The sequence below is a fragment of the Bidens hawaiensis genome, unplaced genomic scaffold (assembly GCF_021521415.1).
Source record: "Bidens hawaiensis isolate Kalapana, Puna unplaced genomic scaffold, B.hawaiensis_p1.1 tig00007840_1, whole genome shotgun sequence".
NCBI lineage: Eukaryota > Viridiplantae > Streptophyta > Magnoliopsida > Asterales > Asteraceae > Bidens > Bidens hawaiensis.
This window is the reverse complement of record NW_027491543.1, coordinates 279,609-306,008: the sequence shown is the minus strand read 5'-3', so window position 1 is coordinate 306,008 and position 26,400 is coordinate 279,609. Positions and strand designations below refer to the sequence as shown.

The window sequence follows — 26,400 nt, the reverse complement described above, 5'->3', positions numbered from 1 at the left end:
AGTGCACATCCTTGAGGGACATCGTCGAGACATTCGTCAAGGATGGGAGGCTCGCACACCTCGTGGCATCTATCAAGAAGGGAGGAAGGAACGACAACAGGTACAGGGGTAACGGACGAAAGCCCGTCGACATCAGCATCAACGTGGTCCATGGTAAGGTCAGAGGAAGGAAGAGACCGATGACCGAACCATGCGCATGGAAGGAAGCAGAAGTGCGCTTCCCGCGAGTGCCGGGAGGCCCAAACAAAGAAGGCCCCATTATCATTAAAAGCCAGCTGGGGCACTACATCACCTCCCGCACCCTCGTTGACAATGGCGCATCGTCGACAGTGATGTACAGGCAGTTCTTCGACAAGCTCGATGATGAAGACAAGGAACGCCTGGAGACGGTCTACGCTTCAATGGAAGGGTTTGACGGCAGCATGAACACCCCCTTGGGCATCCTATCTTTCCCCGTCACTCTCACCGATGGGAATTATTCACGCACGGAGGATGTGGATTTTGTTGTGATGAAAAAACCACATCATACGTATGACATCCTATTCGGGAGAGACGGGATGGCAAGATTCAACGCCGTGGTATCCTCAGTCCACGGCATGATGGGATGGCCAACAACTGAAGGCGTAGCGATGATCACGGGCATTCCCCAGGTATGCATCGCATCTGTCTCCTCTAAACCCAAACCGAAGATGGCCAAACAAACCATCACTGAACCTGAACAGTGGGCATTCAATGGGAAATATCCCGATCAGGCCGTTACCATTGGCCCGACAATTGTTGATCCAACACGCACCTTACTCAAGCGCTTACTGCAGCGAAATGCAGACATCTTCGCGTGGACACCAGCCGACATGACTGGTGTACCCCGGGGAAAGGCAGAGCATAAGCTCAAATGCGATCCGGCCGTTACGCCGATCGTACAAAAGCGCAGAGTAATGGGGCCCGAGCAAACCAACGCGTGCAGAACCCAAGTCAAGGAACTCCTTGATGCGGGCATCGTGCGCGTCAGCAAATATCAAACATGGGTTGCAAATCCCGTAATGGTACCGAAGAATAACAAACAATGGCGCATGTGCATAGATTTCAAAGATTTGAATAAAGCATGCCCCAAAGATTGTTATCCGTTGCCAGAAATTGATCTCAAGGTGGATTCGGTGGCACCATTTCGCCTTAAATGCTTCTTGGATGCGTATAAGGGGTACCATCAAATCCACATGGCTGTAGATGACCAGGACAAAACCGCCTTTCGGACGCCCGATGGCACATTTTGTTATAAAATGATGCCGTTCGGACTTAAGAACGCGGGGTCCACGTACCAACGACTAATGGACAAAGAGTTTCACGCCCAAATTGGGAGAAACTTGGAAGTCTATATGGATGATTTGGTCATCAAAAGCCCCGAGCCAGAGGCGATGTTGAAAGACATTGAGGAAACTTTCAACACGCTCAGAAAGATAAACATGAAGCTCAACCCGAGCAAGTGTTCATTTGGGGTGGAAGAAGGGAAGTTCTTAGGAGTCATTATTACTAAAGATGGCTTCAGAGCGAACCCTGAAAAGGTCGAAGCCATTGTCAAAATGGAATCACCTACCACCATAAAACAGGCTCAAACACTTAATGGACGACTAGTCGCGCTTAACCGCTTTTTGGCAAACCATGCGGATAGGTCGTTCCCTTTTGTGTCAACGCTAAGAAATTGTTTAAAGAAAACGCACTTCCGCTGGACACCAGAAGCGGAAGCAGCTTTTCAGGAGATTCGATCACGCCTGATCGAACTCCCAACACTCACGGCACCACAAGCGGGGGAGGAGTTAATCCTATACCTCTCCGCAACAGATAGAGCAACCGGGGCAGTCCTGCTTGTAGAACGAAAAGGCATCCAGATGCCAATCTATTATGTTAGCCGCGTGCTGGCAGACGCGGAAACCCGGTACTCTACCCTGGAAAAACTGGTCTTGGCACTTATACACGCTTCACGCAGGTTGAGACGATATTTCCAGGGTCACCCAATCACTATTCTCACCAACTTCAAACTCTCAAATGTTCTAGGCAAACCCGAGTTATCGGGACGTCTAGCTAAATGGGCAATTGAATTGGGAGAATATGCGATTCAATATAAGCCAAGACCAGCCATTAAAGGTCAGGTCCTGGCTGATTTTATTGCAGAAGTCCCCGCTTCACGGGAGAAAGAGTGCCAGGAGGAGGTTCAACCCTCCCCAGCACACGAAATCGATGAAGTCTGGCGACTCTACACTGATGGAGCAGCTAGTAACGAGGGTTCAGGCGCAGGGTTAAAATTAACAAATCCAGCAGGCCAGGAATATACTTATGCTATTCGGCTGGATTTTCCAAGTACGAATAACGAAGCTGAATATGAAGCATTCCTGGCCGGATTGAGGATTGCGCGAAAGATGGGTGTAAAAAATTTGGAAGCCCACGTAGATTCCATGCTAGTGGCAAACCAAATAAACGGGACGTACACGGCTGTGAACGACACAATGGCCCTGTACCTTGCCCAAGCCAAAGCCATCATGCGCGATTTTAATGATTGTAAAGTGATACACGTCAAGCGCAGCGAAAACAAATCTGCGGATGCGTTAAGCAAGCTTGCATCACTGGCCTTCACCCACTTGGGAAAGGACATCCGCGTGGAGCTCCTCGAAACACCATCAGTCCCGCACAAGGAAATTTGTGTCATCCAAACCGGTACAGAAACATGGATGACCCCAATAATAAAATACCTTGAAGCAGGAACGTTACCAGAGTCGAAGTCACAGGCAAGAAAACTACGCTGTAAAGCACTGAATTATCAGCTGGTCAATGACACCCTTTACAGACGTAACTTTCTTGGCCCATTGTTAAGATGCGTGGACAACCAAGATGCTGACTACCTCCTAAGGGAGGTTCACGAAGGCATCTGTGGAATACACGCAGGCCCCCGCGCTGTGGTAGCCAAGCTAAACAACGCGGGATACTTCTGGCCGGGGATGCATATGGACGCGTTGGCATACATCAGAAAATGCAGATCTTGCCAGCTTTACGCACCCAACACGCATCGCCCGAAAAATGAACTTGTTCCTGTCACTTCCTCGTGGCCATTTCAGAAGTGGGCCATTGACGTGACAGGCCCATTTCCAACAGCAGCTGGGAATGTTCAGTTCCTAGTGGTAGCCATTGACTACTTCACCAAATGGATAGAAGCGAAACCTTTAGCCCAAACAACCGCAAAGCATATCAAAAAATTTATTTGGGAATTTATTATTTGTCGTTTTGGACTTCCACAGAATTTGGTAAGCGACAATGGCACCAACTTTGCTGACAAGAAGCTACAGCAGTGGCTGAAAGAACTTCAAATCACCCACACCTTTACCTCAGTGGCACACCCGCAAGGTAACGGTGAGGTGGAAAGAGCAAATAAGAGCATCGTCGAAGGCATAAAGAGAAGACTCTTGGAACATAGATCCGGTTGGGTGGACGAGCTTCCACACGTCCTTTGGGCAAACAGAACGCTGAAGAAGACCAGTACGGGAGAAACCCCGTTCAGTCTCACTTATGGCACTGAAGCCATGATCCCAGTCGAAATCGGTTTACCCTCACCAAGGGTCTTAATCCAACCAGAAGACAATGATGCGGAAAGACGGTTAGACCTTATGCTAACCGAAGAGCGCAGAGACTTAGCCGCCGTGCGTGAAGAAAACTACAAACGACAAATGCAAAAATACTACAACACGCGGGTAAAACTCTGCAACTTCAAGGAAGGAGACTACATACTGCGTAACAACGAGGCTTCGAACCAACAACGCCCAGGAAAGTTGGCCCCGATTTGGGAAGGGCCATACATTATCAAAGAAGTTCTGGGAAAGGGCGCTTACCGGCTCGAAAGGCTCGATGGCACTCCCATCCCTAGAACATGGAATGGAGCTCAATTACGCAAATGTTATATGTAGATCAATTCCAACTTGTAAAGAAAAGGCCTAGAGCCACTTCTAATGGAAATGATTCTCCTTTCATGATGTATTAATAAGCTTGTAACCTATGAACTTCCCTTACGGGAAGTAGTTGCGTGTGGAAGGCGGCAATACCCGCATAAACACAACGCCACAATGTTAAGTTCTAAGGAAAACCTACACGCAGGTCAGATGTAGGTAAAGTTTAGCCATCCTTGTAAGTGCAAGTGACGGTCTTACCCGCACAATCACGAACAAGGAAGCCAAACTTAACTTACCGTCTACCACGTTAAAAGGTTAACTTATGAACACTTAAAAGGATAAGAAAAACCTACACGCAGGTCAGATATAGGTCTAAAGTTAAAGCCATCCTACTAAGTGCAAGTGACGGTTACACCCGCACAATCACGAAAGAGGAAGCGAAAACTTTAGTCCATTATCAACCACGTTCAAAGGTTTAACTTAATGCCTTAGAAATTTCGAAAAGGAAAACCTACACGCAGGTCAGATAGAGGGTAAAGATTAGCCATCCCACCAAGTGCAAGTGACGGTTTTACCCGCACAATCACGAGGGAGGAGGCGAAACTTTAACCCATCATCAACCACGTTCAAAGGTTCTTATTCTAAACACTTGGGAAATTGCTAATTTAAACTAAGTATACAAGTCATAAGTTTATAAAGCAAAGAACCCAAGGAAATAACAATCTTATACGCAAAGAGATTAATATTTCACAATCAATTACAAGAATGGCTGGGTAACTACCCGCCTAAAAGAAATCTATACAAGGCTATCCTAGCAGGGGGAAGGGATCTTCAAGATCAGGCTTCAGGGCCACCTCCGCTTGGACCAGCACCGTCAGAGCGCGGCTGCCCAAGGAAAGCCTTAAGGATGCTTAGCCCATCATCAGCAGCAGCAGCTTCATTCACCTTCTCCACCACTGGATGCGGGAAGGCAGCATACTGATTCACAGCTTGGTCATAAGCAGCTTCAGTATTAACATTGAATAAAGGGAAGTTGGAGGGCGGAAAGCCTCTCTCAGCAAACCCTAGACCAAGCAGGAAGCCAGTCTTCTGCCCATCCTCGTGAGAAGCGTTGAGGGCTGCGCTCATTGCATCGTCGTAAGAGGTCTCTGAAAGGACCCGACGCACAACCTACAAAAGAATTACAAGTTAGAACATTTTCTAATTACGAGCGGAAAGCGTGAAGAAAAAGATGAAGATACCTCAGGCAACGCTTCTCGAAGCAGCCATTGGAGGGTAGCTTGACTTTCTTTGTAAGCACGTTCGGCTCCGCTTTTATCAAGGTTGGCAAGTTGAACTTCCTTGGCGGCAGCTTCTTCGACGCTTTTGAGTTTCCTTTCAGTACGGTCAAGCATCCCCCTCTGGTCAAGGATCTCCTGCAGCTTCTTGGCATCTTCCATTGCCAAGGCGTCATGAGCATGCTGAAGAGCCTTTAATTTGCATTTAAGCTGCTCATTCTCTTCGCGAAGTGGCTCAGCAACAGCTTCAGCCTTGGCAGCCCTCTCAGTTGAGTTTCGCGCAGTCTCCTTGGCCAGCCGAAGCTGTTCATTCACAGCTTGGGCAGCCTTGGAGCGGGCCTCGAGTCGCACCTGGACTTCAACCTCGAGGGCCTTGAATGCCTTCTCCTTCTCGGCTGCGGCAGCGGCCAACTGCCGGTTCTCCTCCCGAAGAGCCCGCGCTTCAGATACATCTTTGGCGCGAGCTGCTTTTAACTTGTCGTTTTCACGACAAAGCAGCTCGACGCGGGGCTGCGTTCGGGCCTGGAGAACCCGAAGCTCATTAGTTAGCCTACCCTCTTGGTAGCTAGCCATGGCTTCCCCCAACGCACCATGAGGAGCAGCGTGGCGAGCCCAATCCACGCACTCCACAGGGGTGCGAAGGGTTGTTCCTCGGCGTATGTTCCATCTTGGAACATACACTTCATTGGAATCCGACACTGCAAAAGAAACAAAGGCAGTTAGGAAAAGATGACAAAAATATACAAAGAAAAAAGAACCCTACGTACCTGTAGGGTCAATAACAGGCCGATAGCCGCCAAACCCATCACCTGAACCTAAAGGAAATCCATCCAACAGGTCAGGCAGACGGGAAGGTGGCGTAGATCGGCGGGAAGCCCGGCGCGTACCTGATGGTCCGGCCGCCGGTGCCGGTGGCGCAGGTATAGTGGCAGCCGCCGTGGTAGCCATTGTTGGCGCCGTCTCCTCAGCAACAGTAACCGCCGGCTCCGTGAAAGATGCTGTAAAAATTGCACTCACGGCCGGCGGAGACACCTTCTCAGCTGGAACAGCCTCAGGAAGGCTGGAACCAGCGGAAGCAAGCGTAGACGCCTGGGTCGACGCCTCGGGAAGGCTGACCGAGCCTACCGTCATTGGCGGGGGAATACTTACTCCAACTCCACCCTGGAATGCGTCAACATCCACACCTGCACAAGCAAAAGTGTTAGAAAAATTTATTTGAAACAACAAATCTAGACAAGAATTATGGGGGTACTTACGGGGTTTCTTGAGCTTGAACGCACGGACGAGCGGGGGCGAACCCGATGGAGCCGGCCTCTTGACACCGGTAACCGTCGTCGTCGCTGCCTCCCCGGAGGTAACACCTGCAGCCTCCGGAGCGGTGGTCTCCTCACCACCGGGCTTCCCCGCCACCTCTGCATTATCTGACTCCGAGTCAGATAGGACTACCGGGTCGGCCGTAGAGGCCACCTTCTCCTTGCCTCTCCCGACGGCAGCCTTTTTCTTCCGCACCAGTGGAGGACCTTCTGCGGATTCCTCAGAAGAAGAAATGTCATGAACTCCAGCAGCAGGCACAGCATTGAGAGGTTCAGGGTAGAAGATAGGCTTACCTGGCCGTCGGTGGCTCAGGATCTCTTGGCCTGGCGGGTAAACCTCCACGAACCGACCCGCAGTCTGCTCTAAGATGGGCAACTCGTTCTCGTCCAGAGCACGAGTACCCATCCGCGCAGGACCATCTTCCTCCCGCGGATTCAGGAGCGACTGAAGATCGTTACCCTCTGAAATCAACAAGAAAGTTAGAAAAAATCGTAGTCAGCAAAAAAGAAACAAGACATACCATAAGGGGTAGAGTTCGAACCATATTCAAGGACGATCGGAACCTTATCCGCATTCGCCGCCTTCCACACCCGGCTCATCCCCAGCATCACCATCGCCGACTCCGGAAAACGGAAAACCGGGGACTGGACCCGGGATATCTTCGCGAACCATTCCGCCTCCTCGTAGTTGATGGCGGGAAGGTTCGGAAGCGGCTGGCCATTCTTGAACTTCATGGCAATGGGGATGGCTCGAGCGGATATAAAGAAGAACTCTCTTCTCCATGAGCGAAGACTCCGCTCGGTGGTACAAATCTTTAAACCCTTGATACGGGTTGTAAGAGTGTACCACCCTTGGATGCACCTCCAAGTATAGAAGGTCATCAGGCGGTCAACAAGAGGCTCAGGGCCCAGTATCCGGCACACCCACTCAAAGTGCCGGACCTTGGCAATGGCCATGGGGTGCACCTCTGTCAGGTGCACACCGTGCCTCTCTAGGACACGGTACACAAACTTTGTCAACGGAAACCTAAGGTTCCCGTAGACAAAGAATGCAGCATAAACCCCGATTTTGCCACTAGGGGCATCGTACACAGTATGGTGGGGCTCAGGAAACTCAGGCTCGAGAGACTCGAGCATGAACTTCCTGACGATATACTGGTACAGCTCGACAGGAAGATAACACTGGCATTCGCCAGCAGTCTTCTGATCATCAGCATCGTGAGAAGACATGGTAGAAGAAAGAAGAGATTTCAGAGCAATGCTTTACGGAAAAAGAGAAATTCGCCGGAAATTACTGGAGAAGAAGAGATGAAAGTGGAAAGTGTGAATTACAAATAACCTTCTCCCCCTTTATATAGCAATCGCAATTAATGCGATGAATTTAATACGGAAGAGAGAGAAATCAAAGGTGCAATGAAACTATGACGCGTGGCAAAAGCGAACTGGCAACAGCTGTCAAAAAGGACGTGTGTCAGAGATTTCGCGGCTACGCGCCCGAAATCTCGTGCCCACGCGCCTGAAAAAGCAACTGGAATGACCACATAATGTCATGTCGCCATAACTTCTGGCACGTCCTGACACAGTCAGAAGAAACCGTCGCACGACGTTTGAGGTATTGGGTTGTTATCCATCCAACTCTTCAAATTTCAAAATTTAAAAATTTGAAGACCAAGGTTCAAAAAAGTAAGCGGGAAAATATCCCTTACCTTGGCAAACAAGTAACCATAAGCCGGGTGTGGGTACAGTGTAAAGGCAAAACCCTTCACATACCTAACACCCGCAGGGAATTGAAGCCAAAATATTTGGCAACCAAGTAACCATAAGACGGGTGCGGGTACAGTGTAAAGGCAAAACCCTTCACATACCTAGCACCCGCAGGGAATGGACGCCAGGAATACCTTGGAAGTAAAGTAACCGTAAGACGGACGCAGGTACAGTGTAAAGGCAAAACCCTTCACATACCTAGCACCCGCTGAGAATTGAAACCAGGAAGGATCTTCTGGGCAATGCTTGTGAAAACGGAAGTAATATCCCCGCATTGCGGGAACATCGAGTACTACGTTGTTTGAGGCTCCAAGATGGAATTGGTGGTTTAAACATAATTGATCACTATGTTCAAAAACTACCAGAACCACAGGGAGAATCCGCACAACTAAGACTCAATGCTCCTGACTTGCGAGGAGGTTACAGACCTACCCGCATCATACCCAAAGACCAAGCAGGAAACTCGGGAATTTCTGCAAGTGACAAGGACTTCCGCGGGAAGAACCCCCATGGAAAACCTTACAAAAACCCCTTTTCAAAACCCTTTGCTTAAGTCCAAAAATTCACCTCACTTTATTAGACATTCGTGAGAAGAACATTGGACTGGGGGGATTTGAAGAGGTAGGTCCCAGCAGGGCTCAGTTGGTCCCGCATGACTCACCTTGAACAGGGATGTCTGCGCAAAGACCATCTACTCCCGCAGGACCCACCATGCTCAGAGAAGCCTACGCGCAGTATGCAAGCTGCATACGCAGGGAAAAGCCTCCCAATGGTAAAGTAACCCGCCTGTTCCCGCAGTTGCGGATACAAGCCATCAGGGAAGGCTACCCGCACAGCATAGCTACACGCATAAGGCTTAACACTTACAAATATTCAGTGTCACCTGAAAGAATGAGCAAAGGCGGGAGGGGGAAAACTCCCGCCAAAATGGGCCAGTCCGTATGATGGAGGATCTTTTGCGTGATACCTGACGAGGTAAAGACAAAAGATCTGACCAAGAATGCGACAGCTCACTGACAGCAGCGTGGCAGACAGCACGCCACAGCACTGTGACCAATAGCCGCCGCCTGCCCACCAACTCCTGCCAGACCACGTGCCTAGCCTGCAGTTGGTAGAAGACAAAGAGTGCACGGCACGCCTGCTCTGTGTCAGCCGCTACCTATCCACCACTCACAGGTAGGGCACGTGCATAGGTTACAGTTGGTAGCGTGTTGGGCCGGCTAAACTCCTTGGAAACCCACCTTCGGCTATAAAAGACAGTAAATGGTATTAGCATTTCATCATCTACTATCTCGTATAACTTACTTGATAACTGCTCTAATAGTATTCATATACTTTTATATTCAAAGAGCAATATAGACTGATTCTCACGCCGGAGGGTGGTCACAAGGAGGAACCCCCCCCTTCTCAGTGACGAGCTTACGGTGTCTGTTTTGCAGGTTCCCTGAAGTACAACTTACTCTGCTGGACCTAACCTTCGTGGGAAACATTACTTAGCCCCCAGATTACCTATAATCTGCCCGGGGTCACTTAGTGTTTCTTCAAGTACTGACTGCTTGAAAGAAAATACAAGTGATGAAGAAACTTCTTTAATTAGTTGATGTGAAGGCTTTTTCACCTAGGTGAAATTTGAGTAACTATGTTATAAATTCAAACAATGTAACAACAATTAAAATAAGAGTTAAAAGTACAAAAATTACAAATGTCTCTATGGTCTGTCATATTGCAATTTAGTCCCCACTTTTTAAAAATTACACTAGTGATCCCTCCTCATCACTCAACCATAACACGTATGGTACTTGAAATGAAATTTTGAAATGACTAATGTCTAATATGCAATGCACGTGGACCATAAGTATAACTGTAACCATATGGAGAATATTAGCATGACTAATTGTAAGTAATGTCATGCTTCTTAAATTGCCTACATGTTGAGTTTAGTTGGTTGTAAAGCAGATGAAAAACTCCAGAGTTAAAGCATGCTCAGATGAGAGTAGTACCATGATAGGTGACTTTATAGGAAGTCTCCACCAAAGCAACAAAAAACAATTATGTGAGCTTTTGGATGGGCTATTCGTCGAGAGTAAAGCGTACGATATTGATGGTAATAGAAGACGGACGTTACAAATGGTATCAGAGACACTCGTGAGTCATTCGGGATGGTGGAACAAATCTCATCAAGGACGAAAGGTTTTTTTTTTTTTGGGGGGGGGGTGTTGATTGTGGAGAAAAGATTCACATGACCCCTTTAACACCCTATTCAACTCCCGCATTTACGTGGTCATGAGAGATAATTGGTTCAGAAAAAATACATGGTGCTTAAATCACCAACGTGCTTAGACGGGGGTATTGCTATGATGAGTAACCTCCCGAGAATCTCAATAGCAAAATGGCAATCCCTCATGAGCAAAGCAAACAATATTGGTGGTACGAGAGCGGAGAGTCTTAATGTTTCATTAACTTTTCAAATGATTAAAACAGTTGAGAGAGAAATATATATATATATATATATATATATATATTATGTCATTGATTTATTATTATTATATATGTATTATATATAACCACCGTTAAGCTGTTTATACATTTTATAGAAGAAACACATTTCACCATTTTTTGTAAATAATGTATTACACTGTTACTTGCTTTCAGATTTATGAATTAACACGTTTGACTTTTTATTTCACCTCAAACCTGATTTCAGAATGAACTTGAATTAACCCACACCCAAACAATCAGTTAACGGATGGTCAGAACCAAACCAAACCAAACTGACCCATCCTAAATGATATTGAATCTAAACAAAAATATCTTGTCTTAAAACTCTTGGACCCAACACCAAGTTAAAGAAGTCGCAATTCCATTCCCATAACTTGTCTGTTTTGGAGTGATTCTTTCTACATCCACAACTTATAGAACTCCTTTTATATACCAACTTGCCATGAGGGCAAATGGCAATGTGGATGTATAAAATGATATCCTTTGACCCTACTCAAGATAACTTATTATACAAACAAACTTTACATGTACTTTTATGTACAATACAAAAAAAACATATGTGCAAGCAGCATTTGATTATTTGAATATGCAAATGGGAAATCCTGAACTTTGGCAAACAGTAAAGAACAAATTAGGGTATAGATTAAGTAAAGAACAAATTAGAGATTAACATTATCATTTGCGAGGGGAGACGAAGCAAAGAACCGAGACAACAAAATGCCAATAATTTGAAGGTGTTTATGCAATCTTTAAACCAAGTGGGACTAAGACATGAACCAACTACAAGGTCCACTACTCATGGTATTACTTTTGGGATATTAGTAGATATGGTTATACAATATAATATACATTATGCAATACGTCGATTGTCTTGTATTGAGGACATGGTACGGGTTGATAAATTGGTTAGGTTACAGCCAAAAGGGTATGCCAAAATCGTCCCGAATGAAATAATAAAAAAAGTTTAAATACATTAATAAAAAGTGCTGCATTAAATCCTTAGTAACACATCATCTGCTACATGTTAGTCAAAGTTACTATTACCTGATATGAAATGCACATCATCTGCAGAAACAAATGATCAACTTTAAAACATATTAAAAAAAAAGATCTTGACTTGAGTAAATTCTAGGTTTCAAATGTGTAACTACAGTTGTGAATATAGCAACCCAAGTTATTTGTTCATTCACATTGATTGTCATTAAAAGCTAGTATGATCCTGCAGTCAAATAGTTGGACAATATCCTAAAGAATAGCAGGGGGATAAGAACATTTGTGTGATGTTTACAATTCCACGCAGTTCTCTTTAAGCTATATATACATATACATACACATCTCTTAAATATTAGAGAGCATTCATTTTTAGCACCAATAATATGTCGAGAACGGCCAAAAACACGTCAACTCTAGTTTTATTTATTATAAAAATCAACTAAAATGCATGTAGATTCCAATCTTTTAAAAATTACTTTTAAGTAATGTAAAATCGTTAGTATTTTATCGAAATGCATATGTGGGCATCTTTATATTTTTTTAAATAGGAGATAAAATACGAGTGAGGAAAGAGGAAAAAAAACAAGTTTTTTTAACATTTTACATATTTTATTAAAGCATAATATCGGTTTTCAATAGACTGCGGCACACACACGTAGTGTTAGGATCATATGAAAATAGATTTTAATGTGTTTTGTAATACCTTGCATGAACAACACGGTATGTTAAAAACGCCATTTCCACAAAAACAATAATGAATCAGACTGTCGGTCTATAGAAGCCCAAAAAATTCTAGGCGGGCCACTAGGCCCATAAGAATAAATAGTCTTACCTAAACAACATTCACGTAACTTACAATTAAAGAATGTGAGTGGATAGAGGTGCACAAATGCTTTTTGTACACCTGGTTTCATGTATGGTCAACAATAGTCAAGACCGGGTCGGGTAGGAACCGGTTCTGGGTATAGTCAGGTATTTGAGCGGGTTTTCTAAGGTTTTTCGGGTTTAGGGTAGGGTTAGGTCGGGTTTGACCGGGTATTTCCAGTTCCGGAGTTTTCGGCTCGGTTCCGGGTATTTTTGTGCAACTCTAGGAGTGGACGAGAGAAATGCAATAATTTTTATTTTATATTTGAAGAGTTGTTAATCTCATAATTTTTTAATATTTATATAAAAAATGGTTGTCAGTGATAAAGAGAGAAAATGTAATTATAAAAGTATAAAAAAATATTATTTAATTAAAAATAAAGGAAAAAATGTAGTGTTTTTTAGTATTATTTTAGTTTTTTAAAACTAAGTTTTTAGTATTATTTTAGATTTAAAAATAGAGGAAGAGATGAGAATGCTCAAGCGTAAAAATTTATGACATTTTAAATGAAATAGCCAAAACCACATCGTAAGAAGTAATTTATCGACATTATGATTTAAGAGCATTCACAAACCCATCCATCAAATCCTCTCCCTTTTTTAAAATATAAAAAAAAAACTCTTTTTAAAAACACACTCCATCTCTTCTACAATTTTCTTTCTCTAACCCTAAATTATATAAAGTTGCTATAATAGCTCTTCATATAAATACTATTCATCCTCCATCTAATTTACATGATTTTTTTTTAAATATAAAGAAAAAAAAACTCTTTTTAAAAACACACTCCATCTCTTCTACAATTTTCTTTCTCAACCCTAAATTATATAAAGTTTCTATAATAACTCTTCATATAAATACTATTCATCCACCATCTAATTTACAGGATTATATAAAAAATAAGAAAAATAATAAAATAAATGTTTTGAATAAGATTAAGATAAAACTTAGGGAATGAGATGTGGAAGATTTCTTAAAATGAAAGATATACTTTTAAAAAGAATGGTTTTTAGTTTAATTATATGGTAGAATATGATTTATGGGATGTGAAAGCTCTAAAAATGTTTCTTTTTTTTTGTCAAAAGTGTTTATTAACTTATTACTTTATCAAAAATACGTTTAAAAAAATGTATGGATTAGTTTTAGTATTATTTTAGATTTAAAAATAGAGGAAGAGATGAGAATGCTCAAGCGTAAAAATTTATGACATTTTAAATGAAATAGCCAAAACCACACCGTAAGAAGTAACTTATCGACATTATGATTTAAGAGCATTCACAAACCCATCCATCAAATCCTCTCCCTTTTTTAAAATATAAAAAAAAACTCTTTTTAAAAACACACTCCATCTCTTCTACAATTTTCTTTCTCTAACCCTAAATTATATAAAGTTGCTATAATAGCTCTTCATATAAATACTATTCATCCTCCATCTAATTTACATGATTTTTTTTTAAATATAAAGAAAAAAAAAAACTCTTTTTAAAAACACACTCCATCTCTTCTACAATTTTCTTTCTCAACCCTAAATTATATAAAGTTTCTATAATAACTCTTCATATAAATACTATTCATCCACCATCTAATTTACAGGATTATATAAAAAATAAGAAAATAAATGTTTTGAATAAGATTAAGATAAAACTTAGGGAATGAGATGTGGAAGATTTCTTAAAATGAAAGATATACTTTTAAAAAGAATGGTTTTTAGTTTAATATGTAGAATATGATTTATGGGATGTGAAAGCTCTAAAAATGTTTCTTTTTTTTTGTCAAAAGTGTTTATTAACTTATTACTTTATCAAAAATACGTTTAAAAAAATGTATGGATTAGTTTTATAGTAAGAAAAGCCAATAAGTTGTTTTTTTTAATGTTTGGTTTAGCTTAATCATATAAAATAATGAAAAAGAATATTTATATAATTATAATTTCGGGAGAACTTGGCAATAAAGGTTGTACCCTATGCAGAGTGATTTGTACGTATTCATCAGTATCTTATATAATTAAAACCAATAACTATTTTTACATATAATACTATATACTTAACAAGTTTTTTACAAGGATTATAATGAAAAAAAAATATAAAATAAGTAATACAATCTCTTTTTTTACAACTTTCTTGACTAGACCATATAATAATATTACATTCATATAAATTGTAAATGATTCATAAAAAGATACCAATATGATATCATATTACATTCATCCACACGATTTCATTATATCTTGCGCAACATTAAGTTGTATCGCTGCCATATGCAAATCATCATTATTTGTACGACGTGTAATTGGACCTTTTTCATGAACTTCATCACTTTTTATGTGATTGTAGGATTCTTGTTGAGACATGTTAAATGAGTCATCAAACCTACCATCCCTTCTAATAAAGCTATGGACCATCGCTATCTCACTACTCACTTAGTGCTCGTAGTTGTAATTAGCATGCATATCTCTCGATAACGACCACCTAGCTTTCCTCACCACAAATGTTTCTTCAATGATATTTCGCAATAATGAGTGATGCTAATTAAATGTCTCTTTTGGTTCGCGAGAAACATGCAACCCACGTCGAAAATCCGACATTTATCTACTATGTGTACTCCTCGCGAACCAAAAAGGACATTTAAGTAATCGCCACTCATCATTGCAAAATATCATTGAACGTATGTTGGAGTGTGGAAAGCTATGTAGCCGTTATTGAGAGTTACGCATGTTAATTACAAGTAAAGGCACCGAGTGAGTATTGTGATAGCATCGATGGCGATCCATAAATTTACTAGAAAGACAGGTAGATTTGATGAAGCATTTAACAGAGCACAACCAAGAATCCTACAATCTCACATACGATGGTACGAGTAATAAAGATTATGAAGAAGGTCCAAGAACACGTCATACGAATAATGATGATTTGCATACGACAATGATACAAGACATTGTTACGCACGATATAATAGAATCACGAGAACGAATGTATAATGACAACATTTTGGTATTTTGTTTATAAATTATTTACAACATATATTAACATAATATTATTATGGTCTACTCAAGAAATTATAAAATTTGTAAAAGAATTAATATAATATATTTAGTAATTTCTTTTAAATTATATTTTTTGTCCAAAAAAAATTGTTATGTGAATAATATTATAAGTAAAAGTAGTAACTGGTTATAAATATTTAAGAATCTCATTTTGGTCATTTTAATAATAAGCTAAGTCAAACCCTTTTCAAAAACTAACTTATTGGAATTTCCTACCACAAAAGTTAATCCAAACACTTTTGACCAAAACTACTTTTGGAGTTAAATATGCAACCCATACACCCTCTAAAACTAATAAAATCATTATACATAACCCCAAAACTTTTAGGCAACCTTCAAAATAAACTGTATAATTAAAATGAAACATGCAAATTAGTCTTTAAAGGCAAACCTAGCATTACCTTTATCATCTAATCTAACTTTATAATTTGTCATGGTTGATTTATCTTATATAATAAAGTGTTATCATTAGTAAAATGCATAAACTAAACAAGGATAAGAGTGCAAACTTTATATCAAATTGCAACAACTTTGTCTATAATCACACAAACTGAAGAATAATTTACTCAACCTAAAATGATGGCTAATGTAACATTCTAAGGTTTTCAATGCCATTGTCTGAATAACATTATCCCAATGTATTATCAGCATAGATAGATACAATATTAAGAAATTTAACACATACCGATGAACAATATGGTGAGCTGGCAGTGTGACTTCATCCGATCATGGTTCGTTTTCTACCTCGTAGTCTCACTGTGACAAGTTAATAAACAATTAATGTGTTAGATATGATTATAGAAAACAATATGTCAAAAAAAAATTTAGCATACATCATTTACTTGATAAATTTGAGATAAAACATAACCGAAATAAACTCATTCATATCTAAAATATACCTTGACCAAGTTTGTTAAATGTGGCTGACCATTGCTTTGAAGACTTCCTATATGCTGCAAGTATCTTATCCATCTGTCCAACAAAATCAAATCAAGATTATGTCAATTAATACCAATTAACGTGTCTCAGCACATTAAAGCGTGTTTTAGTAAAGTACAGGCTTACCACATTCCCGCAAGAAGAATGCATTGACAACAAGGCCCGTTCAAGTACATATAGATCTACAGCTTTATCTTCCGGAAGTGTTGATACAAAGCTCAAACCAAAATCAATCAACACCTGAAAATATATGCCAAAAGATGCATACAATAAGATAAAAAAACTCGTCTTCTATATATTTACAATGTTCATTAGAGTCGTAAACGAACCAAACGAACACAAATGGAGCATGCCCGTGTTCGTTCTTGAACTTAAACTGAACAAAATATTGAACACAAATATTTAAACGAACGAGGTTTTCTTGTTCGTGTTCGTTCATTAAGAAAACGAACGTATTCGTGTTTGCTTATGTTTGTTCGTCAAAAGTAAAAAGCGAACACAAACAGAGCATGCAGCTCATTCGCTTAACTTTAACCGAACAATCAATCATACACAAACAACTAAACGAACAGAATTTTCTTGCTCGTCCTCATTCGTTATAAGTATAAAGTATAAGCAAATAGTTCACGAATAAACATAACTAATGTGTTGTGCCTACAGAAATATTAAACTAGACTAAATTGCGATGCATTTAGAATATGTAAAATGCATATTAACGAACGTGAACAAAAGAACTTAAACAAACATAGGCTTACAAACAATATCGAGCGTTCACGAACACAAATGAACAATCAAGACATGTGTTCATGTTCGTTCGTTTAACTAAATGTACAAAAAACCTGTTCACGCTCATTCATTTATTAAGCAAACGAACATAAACAAACTTCCTGCCACACGATTCATTGAACGCTCAGTTCGTTTACAAGCCTACTGTCCATACTTGTGACTTTCCAATCACATAAACTTTACAAAAACATACCAGTTGGTTAGTGTCAGTGCGCCATAACATATTTGACGTGGTCAGATCCCCATGAACGACCCCTCCATCATGTAACTTTCCAATCGTATCCCCAATTTGCAAGGCGATATCATCCATCTTTTCCTCAACAACCCCTTTAATTCCAAAATCAAGAAATACATCTTTGATAGAGGGACCTTCAATATACTCAAAAGTGAGCGTATGCGATACAGGGTCTACCGCATAAAGCACAGGAGTATGAACTCCAAGTCGTCTAGCCTTTGTCATACATCTAGCCTCCTAAATATAATCGTAAAAAAAATAAAAAAATTCATAACTATAGTTACTAAGGGGAAAGTTAACGTACAAATTAAATCAACGTGCTAACTGTGAGATCAAGTAGCGTAATTATATATACAAGTAGTGTAATTATGGAAGTGCATCGTAGTGTAATTACACTATGCTGTAATTACACTGCACTATAATTATATATATAATTACACTACTTGATTCTCAGAGTTAGCGCGTTAATTTAATTTGTAAGGCCAATAACATTTGTCAACAAACCGCATTTAACCGCTTGAGTGTGAGCTTGGAGTCTAGAGTTGGGTGCCTGTACTTCTTCGAGAAGCGTTCCTTAACAATTGACTTCCTTCCAGCAAATGTAGACTCAAAAACTCTCTTGAGAAAAACATTAATTAAATATTAGTTACGAATGACAAATTAGGGCTTCTAATTTGAATAAAGTATGAAAACAAATTAGCTTACAGCTTCAGCGCCTTGCTTTATAATAACCAAAGACGTGTTTTCTCCGTTGGCTTCGGTATCCATATGTGTATGATTTGCTATCACGTACATAACAGTATTCGTGACATATTTAATTGGTTTGTGCTACAAATTAAATTAATCAAACTGTAAGAGAGAGTACTGAACAAACCGTGGAGTGTTATTAGACGAGCAGATATGTGTTGGATGGAGAGGAGATAACGGCGGTGTTGTGTGGGTGGTTAAAGTTAAAGCTTGAATGAAAACCCTAAAACGATATTAAAACCCCCACTTTAAAATAAAATAAAATAAAATAAATAATTACAAATTTTGGAAAAGAAAACCGAGCGGAGAGAGGAATCGAACACGGGACATCAACCTTACAAACCCATGAGCCCCCTCGGATGCGCCTGTGGTGTTGTGTATGTGGGAAGTTCGGTTGTCCTTTCGGTGGGAAGTTCGGTTATGTTCGCACGTTTAATAAATTAATCGGACGCGGACAAAAAGAATTTGTTTGGTACGCTTAACGAACAAAGGCAGGGATCGTTAAATAGTGTCTGTGAACGTTCGGTAACGTCCGTTTAATAGTGTTGTGTATGTTGAAATTCTTTGAAGAATGAAAAATATGAAGCTTGTTTATTGTGAAACACTAGAAATTTGTGGATTTTGAGATTTTGTAAATTAAAACATTATTTTGATATGACTATGTGTTTGGTTACCATTAGAGGTGACAATATGAGTGGGTTGGGTTGGATTTGGGTGATGGGTCAGGATGAGTAAGGGTCAGGATGGATATGGGGTCAGGATGGATTTTTAAAATAGAGGGTCAGGATGGATATGGGGTCAGGATGGATAAAACTAACTCATCTTGACCCAAGTAAATGTTGACATATAAATGGTTTTAAAAACTCCTCAAAAAAATATTCAAAAAAACTATTAAAAAAATAATAACTCAAAATATAAATAAAAAACGCAAAATGTAAAATAACTAAAATGTTTCCCCCATCCTCCTCATTCATAAAAAAAACAAAAACTTTTTGTTCCGGTTCAATTTCGAGTTTTTCGGGGGGGTTTTCGGTTCAGTTTTGTTTTTTTTTCATTTCGGTCGGTTTCGGTATCTGCTAGGTTTCAATGATTTCGGTTTCGATTTCTCGGTTTTTCGGTTTCAGTGTTGTTTTATTTTAGTCAGTTTTTTCGGTTTCATTTCGTTTTTTTTGTTTCGTTTCGATTCATTTGTTTTATTTTAGTCGGCTACTTTTCAGTTTTTTTGTTTCGTTTTGGTAAAGCTTTTTGATTGCATTTCGCTTTTTTTTGTTTCGTTTTGGTTAGTTTTTCGGTTTCATATAAGTTTTTTTGTATCGTTTTGGTCGTTTTTCTATTTCGGTTTAGTTTCGTTTCAGTTTTTTTGTTTCGTTTGTCGATTCGGTGTTTTTGATTCGTTTTGGTCCGGTTTTTAAATTGCATTTAGTTTTTTTATGTTTCCTTTTGGTCAGTTTTTCAGTTTCAATTCGGTTTTTTTGTTTTGTTTCGGTCTTTTTTCTATTTCGGTTCAGTTTCGTTTCGGTTTGTTTGTTTCGCTTTGGTCGGTTCAGTGTTTTTGTTTTGTTTTGGTCAGGTTTCAGTTGCATTTCGCTTTTTTTTGTTTCGTTTTGGTCGTTTTTTTATTCCGGTTCAGTTTCGTTTTGGTTTTTTTGTTTTGTTTCGGTCGATTCGGTGTTATTGTTTCGTTTTGGTCGGTTCGATGTTTTTGTTTTGTTTTGGTCCGCTTTTCAATTGCATTTCGCTTTTTTTTTGTTTCATTTTGGTCAACTTTTCGGTTTCATATCGGTTTTTTTGTTTTGTTTGGGTCGGTTTTCTATTTCGATTCAGTTTTGTTTCGGTTTGGTCGATTCGGTGTTTTTGTTTAGCTTTGGTTAGCTTTTCAGTTGCATTTCGCTTTTTTTGTTTCGATTTTGTAAATTTTTCGGTTTCATTTCGTTTTTTTTCGTTTTGGTCGTTTTTCTATTTCGGTTCAGTTTCGTTTTAGTCAGTTCGGGGTTTTTGTTTCGTTTTGATCGTTTTTTGGGTTTCGGGTGAGTTTTGTTTCGCACATGATAGTTTGGGTATTTTGAAATAGATAAATTTTGGATAACTTGGATATTTTGTTTTGACCTATTTTAACCTATAAATGAAACTCACTTGTATATTTCCAACCCATCCTGACTCACTTGTAGAATTTTTATGATCCATCTTAACCCATTTTACTTTTAAAGTTTATCCATCTTGACCCAAAACAACCCATTTGGGTTGAGTTTGCCACCCTTAGCTACTATGTTAAGTGTTAAGTATTTTTGAATATCATGCGATGAAATGTTCATTAGTGTTTATGGTAAGTATTTTGATATGTTTATGTTTGTTTGTCCATTAACGTCCATTAGTGTAAATTGGTGTTTGTTTGTCCATTAGTGTTCGGTTGTCCATTAGCGTCCATGTACAATACTAACTAACAGACACAAATTGGCACGGTCAAATTCAATTCCTTAATGGACGGACGTAAACACGAATTTTCGTTCAGTAGGGTGTTCATGAACAGTCCGTTTGTCCGACAAAAGTTGAACGGACGAACACGGACAAGGTCTCGTCCGTTAATAGGTTCAATCAAGTTCAATTATGGTATATTATGTTTGATCAATTATAATTTTTGTGGTTGATTCAATAACAATTTTGGTTATCTTATATTCTATTTGATCGATTGGTAGGTTCAATCGAGTTCTAATCCGATTATTGCATATTTCGTTTGACTAAACTGTTAGTAGAGTATGGTTTTATCAACCATGGTATATTTGTTTAATCGATTATGGTATTGTAGCTATAAATCTAAGTTGTTTTGTTGTTAACCAAGTCGGTTTTTTCTTCTAAGATACTCGAAACCATATTAACCCAATCGAAAAAACCTTTGGAGATTTGGGGTTTCGAGTCTATATTTAAAACTTTGAATCCTGGAGAACCCAACCCGGTAGTTATTATACTTAACAACAAACCAATTTACGTTTATGCTCATTAATAACTCTTTTTTTTTCTTTAAACGATTTAGGTTTCTACCTTTAAATCTAGTTCTTGAAGTTTAATAAAGTTAAACCGTGTGGCTTGCTTATTTTTACCATCGTTAGGTTCAAGCCCATACGGTCAACAAATCGAAATACCATGTGACAAATGCATCCTCACGACATAGCATGAGCATTATACGCTAGTTCAAACATATTCTTTAAATGTAGGAAAAATGACATAGTTTTAGTTTCATGACTGTTTATTGACAAATTTTGAAATTACTTTGCAAACCATAGTGTGATTATTTAATTTTGATCATTGACATCATAATAATTATTTTAAAAACACGCACATTTAATTGACCAACTTGAATTTGATTTTAGCATAACAAGAACCGTATAGAGCCATAAGTAACATATATGTTATTTAATAACAATCTAGTAGCCAGTAAAACTCACAAACCCCTCTTAATACTCTGTTAATCAATAAGATCATGTAAAACAAAGCTCGCACTAGAAGATGACCATAAGGAAGTTAAAACTAAAAAGTAACATATAAGTTAACATCATGATATTATACAAACATCTTTTACAAAAACTTTTATCCGGTTTTGATGCAAATTAGTGAATAGTAAATCGAAAATTGAAACCGCTATGCGGTTTTGATCATCACACATCCCGACTCACTTTGAAGAGCTTCAACGACAGGTGTAGAAACCGATCTGCTTGGAAGAATTTTGTGAATGGCTCTAATTGTGTCAGGTGTAGTTCTACAACATCCTCCAACAAGTGATGCACCCATCTCACACCATGTGTTCACATACGAAACAAAATCCTCTTCTACAACTCCAGTGTTTTGCTATAACAAATGTTTTAAAAAATCATAAGGATGTGTTTGGTTATCAGAAATTCAATGGTAATGGAATCTGAATCGTATTCCTAACTTGTCTGGTCTGTAAAATTCGTTGGAATTGGAATTTCAGATAGATTACAATTCCTTCAAATTTAAAATCCAATTCCTTACGCAAAAGGTGACAGTTTTGACGTGTTTACTTATGAATGGGTCAATAACATATATATTATCTAAAAAGGAAGCGGGTCAAATAATTTTATAAAATTTTAAAACTCTATACGAGATTTATTGAAGAAGTGCTTACCACCCATTGTTTTAGTTGAGCATCATAGCTTTCACCACTGTTAGGATATATAAGGATTGGTTTATTTGTCACCTGCACAAGACAACAAACTAAGATTACTAACATACTAGATTAAAGTAATTATGTGTCAATATAAAAAGAAAGAAAAAGAAAGCAAGATTCTTGAGACCCAGTTAAGGATATCATATTTGTGGGTTTTGGTAAAGGTGACACAATGGATGGGTCTGTGGGTTAAGTAACGGATCAAGCGGGTCGGATCAAGATGAGTAATTTGGTTGGGTTGACTTGTGACACTCTTTATCCATCCCTTTATAAAAAGAATTTATGTTTTAGGACAAACTATATTATAACAATACTAATTTATTTTTTTTGACTAAATTGATTCAAAAGGTTGTCATCAAAAGTACACTCTGGACGATTTTAGGCCAGCTTACATTTTAATTATTTTTATTTTATCCATTTGACCCCTTAGAAGTCAACTCATTCATATAAATATAATAAAGTTTATTTAGCATAATAAAATACATATATAATTATGATAAGTATACAAATAAAATAACTAACAAATTATAAACCAACCGAACTTGATCTTCAAAAACTATATTTATACTATAATTCTATAAATCCAGATTCCGGGTCCTGATTGGCAAGCCTAAATGAGCCTATTTTACCGAACTCGAGCTCACTTAAGTTAAAATGTTAAATGACTCAGACTTGGCTTGACTTGGTTACACCAGTTTGTTTAATGGCATCAAAAAAGTGGGAATCTTTTGTCATTTAAAAAAGACAAGAATATTCTTCAATGCTATCAAACCAGAACTGAATAAAGAATAAAGAAAAGTAATACCTTTTTTATTGTGGAAATTAAACCACCAATGAATCTAGGAGGGGTGCAGTTGATTCCTACAGCAACCACTTTCTTGCATGAATCAGCAATTGCGGCACATTCGGATAAAGAATCACCACTCACCACATTCACACCATCTTTGGAGTTAAATGCAAACCATGCAGGAATATTAATGCCTTCTTCAAGAAGCTCACAAAATGCCTGTTCAAAAACACAAAGCTTTTGAACTTATTATTATAAAATTAAAAAAGCCAAAATAGATAAAGATTCTGCTGACTTGTGCTTCTAGCTTATTTGGAATTGTTTCAAAAACTATCAAATCAGCACCAGCTTCAGCTAACACTTGGACCCTTCTTCTGTGAAAATTTTTCAAGAATTCCAAATTCATTGCATCACCATAGTCCCCACTGTAAAAAGACAGAAATAACCACAGTTAAAAAATTTAAAGTAAATCAATTTTTTTGTAAGGTAATTTTTAAAATATATTATTTAATGCAAAGATACTTCAAAATTTAATTTTGCACTAGAATTTGACATTTTTTTGAAATAAAAACAACCAAAATTTGACATCTTTTGATGAAAACCACAAGGGTGTTCACAGTCTGCTCTGTTCATTCAACTTAATTGAACAACCGATAACACAAACAATTAAACAAGGGGGTTTTCTTGTACGTGTTCGTTCGTTAAGAAAATGAGCATGTCCTTGTTTGTTGCCGACTTGCTTTGGTTGGACGGTTTTGTCGGTTTATGAACACCCTTATGAAAATGTATACAAAAAAAGAGTTCCAATGATGCCAAATAACACTATTTATTATTTAACACATAGCGTCAAGTTACCTGTATTCAGAACCATCGGCAAGATAAGCCCCATAACTCCCTACGGATGCAGCAACTAAAATGGGACGAGTTTTGAAAATCCTACCATCACCAGTACAATCAACAGAAGATTCATGACATCGTTGGAGATATAAATCCCTTGCTTCACAAGCAATCTCTACACTCTTTCTAAGCATAGACTCACCAACTTCTGCAGTATAGCCTTTAGCCTCAAACCCTTGAATTGTAGCCTGTTAAATTATATAACATTAAAAGAGAGAAACAGATAAATGCTAATGAAAATATGAAATGCAGCTTTGTTACCTGGTAAGATGCTGTAATTATTATATCTGCACCAGCTTCAAGATAATCAAGGTGTACCTGCAGTGTCAACACAAATGAGCACACTACGTATATGACTGATTAAATGTAAAATCAGAATTTCACTATTTCAGTATGCTACCAAGTACCAACACTGTTTTCATGACCGGACCAGCTGGACCAGGAACCAGACATGGAAGCGGTCCGCTTAAGCTTATTTAACCATTCCCATTCAAACCGTCTAGTTATAGGTCCGCCAGTGAACCAGCTAACCGAACTAACTGGTCGACCAAATAATCTGATCTTTTTAAATTTTTTCATCAAAATTTGATTTTACAGGCCATTTATTAATTTGTATATTATTTAGGACATCATCAGGTTCTTAAATCCAGCCCAACCGGTTCTGAAAACATTGCCTACTAATTTTGCATTTTTATCTTCTAAAATCAACAGAATTAATAAGCAGAGTACACAGTGCTACTGTAGTTCCATATCATCAACGCATCACAAACAGATTAGTTCATCAAATCATCAATACTCACTATCATCAACCTCAATCACAATACATATAACACAATAGCTAAGTTATAATAAACAGATCATACAACAATAAGCTTATACGTTTCAAATAATAATAAACGTAACGGAAACCTATAAACAGAGTACATACGGTACGGACCTACGGTACGTATATTATTCATGTAATAATAATATTCAATATTATTATTATACCTGACGAATAAGGTGAGTAGAAGTGAGGAGACATTTAGCGCTCCATAGTGGATCGTTAAGGTCGGCGCCGTACCGTTCAAGCTCCGTCGCAAGTCCTCCGTCAATTAACGCTACGCCGCCGGACTTCAGGAGGAAATCTGACATCAATGTGTCCACGTCGACGGCTGTCATTTTCATTATTAATTGCCTCCGGCGGATGACGGCGGTGGAAATGGTACGGTGTGGTGGATGAATTGAGAGGCGCAAAGAGTCCAGGTTCAATTTATAGAAAGAATTTGAACCTGTCGGTTTTTGACCCCTTACCTTTCGTCTAATGTATGAATAGTGTATTACTTTTACTTTTTACGTTTTAGCTGTTTTGATGGTTGTTTTTTTACCTCTGATATGAAAGCCAAAATAGTTAACGGAGGTGTTTATTGGTTTGGTTTTCGGGTTGAACCTTTTTTTTCTTGAATTGTGCTGAACAAAACCAAATTCGAATTTAGTGAGATTTTCGATGGAATGTATTGAATATCTTCTTTTATGCTAGCATTTGAATTAGGTATGACTAAATAAGATTTGGCTTATGTTATAATCATTGTAGTTGTATTGGGCTAAATGACAAGCATAAATAGTTATTATACGATATTTGGTTTATTTGTTTGAACTGAATTCAGATTTATGAAACCGAACACAAAAAAAACATTATTTGGTTTTGACCGAAAACTGAATATGTAATACGGTTTGAAATTAACGGGTTTCGAATTAATTCAAATTTCGATGCAATTACTTTGAAGTTGAATAACGAATACTCAAATAAATATTATGGTATTGAAATTAAAAATAATAATGAATAAGAAATACAATGATAGTTGAATGACTTGTCACCAACCCCATTACATTTATTTTACCTTTCATTTTCACATAAAAACTTTGCTAAATCTTTAATACATCAAATGCCTAGTCCCTAGATATCTTTTGTAGATACACTCTTTAAATGTGCCTAACCTAATATCTTTAGTGCATATAATATACCCACCTATAATGCATAAGGACCACACTAAAAACATTTCTGTCCATGTTTATTACTTTTTTATAACATTTAATGTTATTCGCTAATTTGTTTTGACATTGCCTACAAGTTACTACTATGTCAATAAGTGAGTGAATTTGTTAAACG

General features: G+C 38.6%; 3 protein-coding genes across 3 annotated transcripts in view; all 3 read right to left on the bottom strand.

Moving 5' to 3' along the window:
* LOC143636254 (non-specific lipid transfer protein GPI-anchored 15-like) overlaps positions 1-26,400 on the bottom strand; it is a 113,287-nt gene that overhangs the window by 59,791 nt on the left and 27,096 nt on the right. The window lies entirely within an intron of this gene.
* LOC143636229 (uncharacterized) lies at positions 16,167-18,592 on the bottom strand. The gene is made up of 7 exons (XM_077103877.1): positions 18,515-18,592; positions 18,346-18,422; positions 18,145-18,258; positions 17,599-17,877; positions 16,746-16,859; positions 16,580-16,652; positions 16,167-16,436 (listed from the first exon to the last, which is right to left on the bottom strand). The coding sequence occupies exons 2-7, from the start codon at positions 18,406-18,408 to the stop codon at positions 16,399-16,401; spliced, it is 681 nt and encodes a 226-aa protein (XP_076959992.1). The 5' UTR covers positions 18,409-18,422; positions 18,515-18,592; the 3' UTR covers positions 16,167-16,398.
* On the bottom strand, positions 21,878-25,470 carry LOC143636227 (homocysteine S-methyltransferase 2-like). Its single transcript, XM_077103876.1, has 7 exons — positions 25,242-25,470; positions 24,513-24,569; positions 24,210-24,439; positions 23,650-23,779; positions 23,373-23,573; positions 22,526-22,597; positions 21,878-22,227 (listed from the first exon to the last, which is right to left on the bottom strand). The coding sequence occupies exons 1-7, from the start codon at positions 25,416-25,418 to the stop codon at positions 22,021-22,023; spliced, it is 1,074 nt and encodes a 357-aa protein (XP_076959991.1). The 5' UTR covers positions 25,419-25,470; the 3' UTR covers positions 21,878-22,020.